The sequence below is a fragment of the Mesitornis unicolor genome, unplaced genomic scaffold, assembly GCF_000695765.1.
Source record: "Mesitornis unicolor isolate BGI_N332 unplaced genomic scaffold, ASM69576v1 scaffold44370, whole genome shotgun sequence".
NCBI lineage: Eukaryota > Metazoa > Chordata > Aves > Mesitornithiformes > Mesitornithidae > Mesitornis > Mesitornis unicolor.
Genome location: NW_010159723.1, coordinates 32,792 through 39,052, shown reverse-complemented (window position 1 = coordinate 39,052; position 6,261 = coordinate 32,792). Strand labels below are relative to the sequence as shown.

Here is a 6,261-nt window from a genome sequence, read left to right as displayed (position 1 = left end):
TCCCCCCCCAGCTGCCGCCTCCCGCAGCCCGGCGAGAGCCGGGGCCCCGCAAAGAACAGAAACCCGCTGGGGTGGGGAGGGCCGGAGGCTGCCCGTGGAGGCCAGCGGGAAACCCCTCGGGGACAATGGATGGGGAGGCGCCCACAGCCCTCGGCTGCTGGCAGAAGGGCGCCGGGACAGCGCGCACAAGTTCCGTGTGCCCGCCGGGGCTTAACAGAGCTCTGCTGCTCTGCCCGCGTCTTTGCCCAGCAGATGAAAGGGCTCACCTGTGTACGGGTGGTTTGGCACTGTAAGAGTACGAATGGGGTTGAGCGCCCACATAGCCCTGCTTTGCGTTCAGGTTTCCTCCTTTCAGCGTACACAAGTGCAGCATCCAGTATATGAAGACAAAATACACACGGAAAGTTATTTTAAGTTGTACTGTTAAATGTGTTAGGTTTTAGAGGATTAAATGTACTTGTGCAGACGAAGACTGAAGCAGTAACCAAGTGCAGCGGATACATCTCAAGTTGCGCTGCCGAGTGCTTCTAGTTGTTCTTTCTCTGCTTTTCAGGAGACACTCAAGTGTTCACCAGCTCTGGCAAGCTGGTAATAAAAATGTAGGTATCTATTTAAATACAAGTTAATAGCTGTTAATAGAGATCCTAAGAGGCAATTCCTTGTTACAACTGCCTTGGCTTCTCAGCTTTCCTTGGCTGTCGCTGAGAATGCCAACTCCATCCTGCTTCTTTAGGAAAGAAAGTATATATAGCTTTTTCTAGTATGTCTTGCTGATACACACAAAGCCATCCTGTGTTCATTTTCCTTAGGAATTAATACAGGGAAAAGAGTTATCAAGGAAACTGAGGAAAAACAGCTGTTCTGAGGTATCATTGTAGTACTTGCATTGCCAAAAGGATGAACAAACCCCCAATCAACTAATGAAGCATGTGTGCTTTGGATTGCCACAGAGTTCCAGGATTTTAGCCCCTAAAAGGATTAGTTTGGGTGATGCTTTTTTCTGCTTTCAGAGTATTTCTCAGTCTCAGTTCTGTATCAAGTCCATGAGCAATGAACTGTGAGGCCATACTGCAACATCGTCTGTGTTTCGTATCAGTTCTGTCTTGTGTGCTTATCTGATTTCTAAAAAAATATGTAGCAGCTCTGAAATATCCATCTCTCTGCCCATATCCATCTTTCTCTGGACAGAAAGACTCCTGTGCTTTCTAAAGGAAAAGAACAGAGTAAACCTTATTTCCTAAACTTTTCCTTAGGAAAGGAGCTAGAAAAGTAACTTAGGTCTGTGTTGACCTTTTAACTCTGGAGAGAATGTAATTTGAAGATAAAATTTAGGTGCTTCCTGACAATGATGTGTTAGTGAAGCTATTTACTCTTAAATAAGGAGTAGGAAAAATTCAGATGTAAATTTGGTAGTTGCTATGATGGAGAACTAACTAACTGGCAGAGGTACCCAGAAATAAAGTTTTACTAACTTTTCTTTTTTTCCAGATATGAAGCACTGTGCCCTGTAATATTTATTTTGCTGGTTCATACCATTGGAGGATGGCTGCTGTGCTCTGTGAAAATTGTTCTGGTCAGTACCACTACACTCAGGTCAACCAACCTCTTGAAATCAGCTGCATGTTGCTCCTGATTATGCTTGGAAAAGTGTTCCTGGATTTCTTCATGTTGCAAGTTAAGCAAAAAAATGTGAAAGTTAGTTTTATGGCATACTTCTGTGTTTCACTGGCACTTCTTGATTTCACACTGCTGCTGACTATATTTTTCATTTTCTATTTTGAGGACTTTGCGCTCTGGGGTGTACGATTTACAAAATACCACATTTGCCTGCTCACTCAGATAATTTCTCTTACCTACAGTATTTTGCATTACCCAGTGTATCTTGTGGCTGGTCTGGATTATTATACAACTATAGCTCAAACCTCTCAATTTCCTAGAAGAGGTCAAAGATTACTTTATGTGTTTGCTGTAGTCGTTATATGGATTTCAGGGTTTTTCTGTATTCTGAAAGTTCCTGCTGTCTATGAAGAACTAGAATTTCAGAACAGTTTTTCTCCGTATCAGTGTCCTGTCTATGCCAGCATGCAGAGCTACTCCATCTCTTGTGCCATGGTGCTGCTGATATGCACGGCTCTTGTGGTTTGTCGGAATGAAGTTCTAGCCATGCTGCTGTCTGTCCGGGTAATTTCCTTCTCCAGTCACCCTGTTCTGATGTTCTCCTGTGTGTCTAACCACAACGGCCCTTGCTTTAAGTGGCAGCTCCTGACCAGACTCCTCATCTCTTTTCTTGGCACTTGGGCACCTTTTGTTCTTCTTCAAATTACCATTTTGTGTCTTGGTGCTCGGATTCCAGCCTACGTGGAGATGAACGTCCCCTGGCTGTACTTCATCAACAGCTTTCTCATTGCAGTGGCGTACTGGTGTCGATGTCACAATGTTGAATTGACAGAGGAGATGTGGTCTACAGATCCATTTGTCAGCTGGAAATTCTGCTTTATGCCATTTAACAATGAAAGCACAGAGCCAGCTGATAAGCCAGGCACAGTAATTGTCATCTGTTAATGAGCTGCTGACTGAAAAGACTGCATCTAAGTGCTGTGCAACAGAAGTGCGTACTCTGACCGTGTCCTTAGATAGTACACGGAAGCATCTCCAGAGCTGCAACCCATGGAAGAGAGTCCAACATCTGCCAATATCGTCATGGATCTTGCACCAGAGCGTGGGACACTGTCCACTTCCACACTGGGAACCAGTGGGCACCTGCCAGTTCAGAGAATTTAACTTCAAAGTACGGGTTTAAGAAAAGACTGTTTCTCATATAAAAGAAGTTTTCAGTTAAACTTTGACTGGAATTTTACACTTGCTTTAAATGGAATGATCTCAGGTTTTGGAGTACAAAATGCAATAACGTCCTCTTAAAAGCTGGAACGCGTTTACCCGTTCTGTACCTGTGTGACATACTGTCAAAGGTACTTCTGGGATTTTTTTGAAGTGTATTTTCTTGTTAAAGTGTGGCTTTTTGTCAGCTTAAGTTAAGGGCTGTTGTCTGTTTAATAAGTTGTTTTAGTTAATATAAGGCTACAGCTCTTACAGAAATATAAACTTTGTTTACATAGCACAAAAATAGTACAGTATGTAAAACTTCCACAACTACTGAAAAGGTGTTGATATTTTTCTTTGCTACTGCTCCTCTAATGTATATATGTACATATTAACAATTACATAATTACTGTCAGAGCAATAAGCAACAGGATTAGTTGCTATACTTAAATACATGCCCAAAGTTAAAGAATGGCTTAAATTAAAATTTATTTTGAAGCCAAAATTACTTCAGAATTAAAACAGTTAAATTTGAAGAGGGATTGCTTCCCTAGGGGAAGAATTAGTCCGGCTTCTAGCAAAAATACTCTTAAATTTCAAATTCTTAGTTTTTTGAAGGTCTTGATTTAATTTTGTAGAAGAGAAATAAATGATACACAACCAGAGCTGACAAATGGAAGTAGCATTTATTTCTGAAACACTGAACTCACAATACAATGCTGTATTGAAATAGAAACTATATAAGTAAATGATGCTGTAGGTTGGTTAATCATTCACTCAGACCCACAGGGAACAATGATATCACACAAGAATACTCATTAAGAAAAGTCTGCAGATAACAAAAGGTGCAATTACAAGCAAGTTTAAGCAGCATAGTATAAGGTGCTTTGTTTCAGCATTTGTATGATGAATTTACCCATTAACAGACAGATTAAAGAAGTTTCACTTCTACAGATCATAACAAATGAGAGAATGTAAAATTCCTTCACATGCTTGTTGGTAATAGGAAAGTGCTTTTTTAAAAAAATTATTCACAAAGTGAAGATCATGTTTTTACATAGTTCACTGTGTGCTCTTCAACTGTAAAATTTAAATTTTGGGTTATCATTTACATCATTATATATCAATTATAGACATAGATGTAATTGCAGAATTTAATGCTACATGGGCTAAAGAATCTTATAAAAGGATATTCCAGTATATCATTCTATAAGAATACACGATCACATCTCAATCATACAGCAATCTTACATTCCTGCAACACATCAAAGTCCAATTATCATTCTGATTTATTACTTCACCCCACAGTGCTTCCCTCAGCCGCAGTCTATGGTAGATTTCTTTGAGGTTTCAGTGATGTAATCAAAAGGACACGAGCGTTTTTAAACAGCAGAAAATTATTTGGGGAAAATCTGTTAAGAAGGCCATCTAAAGGGCAGTAAGTGATCAACAGCTGAATTTTAAAACTAGTGCAATAAGAGGAGGCAATGCTTAGCAACAGAGATTGAAGTGTTTGGCACCAAAAATTATTTCATCCTTTATGCTGGAAAATGGATTTGGAGGAAATTCTACTTCCATGTGAAAAGTAGGAAAACACTTGAAGAACAACCTTAAGCAACCACTCCGTGCTCTCTCAAGTGATAATTGCTGTTTAGCGCTTGAGATGCTACAGGATAAACCATGTCCAAACACCTTTTTTTTTTTGACAACAGCGTTTCTTCAAGTTTCATATAAATTGGACACCCACTGAAAGGGGGTTGACAAAATATTTACAAAACCTAATTCCATTTAAAAACCAGCAAATATCTCAAATATAGCAATGCACCAGGCATTTCAGAATATCATGAAAGAACTAATCCCTAGAAACTCAGCAGGCAAGGGAAAATTCCTACGTTAAAGTTCATTTAACACCAGATGAAGGCAACGTTATTTTCAAGTACATTTCAGATGCTTCTGCTTTGCATGGTCTCACCCTTCTGACTCATTAACGTACAGAACTGGAACTGCAAGAAGTTGGGTAAAGGCTGCTGATGTATTTTATTTATCAGTGTGGTTCAGCTTCTCAGCCCCTAATTAAAGTTTACACAACCCCAGTTACCCCAACATGACAGAATTCCCGTAGTTCCTGCAGTGTTTCTAAAGCCATTTTAAGCTTTTAAAATACTATGTTTTACAGGGAAGCCACAACACGCAGCCAAAGCAACTATTAATGTACTGACGTTGTATCACTATCACTGTCCAACTCAACCTTCCATACTCTTTGGGGAAAAGTGCCAAAGAACATCAACCTTTAGGCTGTCGCTACTCCCACCGAGCAGACAGCAGTGGCAATGCAGGCCTTCCCACAGAATCCAACTGTGGTCTCTGAGCCTGCTGATGAGTAACTATTTTAGAGTACACTAATAGCAGCTCTCTCTGTAAGCCCACTTTATCCCTGACTTTTTATGGAGGGAAATACCAGTTGTGATTTTTATCCAATTGCCCTCCTGACAGACGATGTCTTTTCCTCCCTCTGTGCATTTTCTGTTCTCTGGTGCTTCTGGGAAGTCCTAGCATTGAACCTCGAGCCCAGCCAGGTAACCATAAACCATGACCCTGCAGAGCAGGATTGCAGTTTCATTGCCAGATGGAAAGAGAAGCAAAGCTACACCAGGAAGGTGATAATACCCAAAACAGTAAGAAATACAGACAACCACTGCTGTATCTCCTCTGTCCATCTTGTGCCGTGCCAGCAACCAATGGCCTTACACCCTTCCAATACTTCACAGTCTTTAATTCTTAAAGGATTATTTTATATTAATGGTAACAGTGGCTAAAGCATTAACCCTTTATGAGAAACTTCTGTACTTTCCTCATGAATACCTTAAAAATCAACATTGATTTTAATGAGATATTCTATGTGCTTTCAATTCTAAATAGAAATATTTGGCACTCATTAATACAACTCTTCATTCTTCAGAGACATCTTTCCTCGTCACTACTGGTTTGCTAATGCCATAACACAAAGACTATTTAAAAAGGAAGCTGGGTGTGCAGAGTATTTCATTGCTCTTTCAAACGGCACCTTGGCAAAAAGCTCCAGAGGATGGCAACGTCCCGGCTACCAGCGCGCCAGCCAGGTATGGAGGAGAACAAAAACCCGCTGTGCCTCATGAATCACTTACATTTGTGCTTCTACCTAATCCCATAACCAGCAAGGATACCCTGGTTTAGTACCTATGAAGAACACTGTAAGCCTTTCAACACCTCTACGTAACAATACAGTGCTTTTTATGCACAATTAAAATGCTCCTTAAAAGTGTTATGTATTGCACTTAAATGATATTTATGTTCACTATTCTATGAATGTACAATTGTGCTCAAATTCCCATTCCTTCTAGATGGAAAAATGTCTTTAGATTTCATTTTTTCTAGCTCCTTATCGTACACAGTAATTTTGGA

At 40.2% G+C, this 6,261-nt stretch overlaps 1 protein-coding gene across 1 annotated transcript; it reads left to right on the top strand.

Annotated features, from left to right (window-relative positions):
- The first annotated feature begins 1,542 nt into the window (after positions 1–1,542).
- GPR160 (G protein-coupled receptor 160) lies at positions 1,543–2,562 on the top strand. The gene has a single exon (XM_010187578.1). The coding sequence runs from the start codon at positions 1,543–1,545 to the stop codon at positions 2,560–2,562; it is 1,020 nt and encodes a 339-aa protein (XP_010185880.1).
- The last annotated feature ends 3,699 nt before the right edge of the window (positions 2,563–6,261 follow it).

Bases quoted from the DNA above. Each gene is read 5' to 3' on its own strand.
- GPR160 (XM_010187578.1), top strand. From the start codon at position 1,543: ATGGCTGCTGTGCTCTGTGAAAATTGTTCTGGTCAGTACCACTACACT.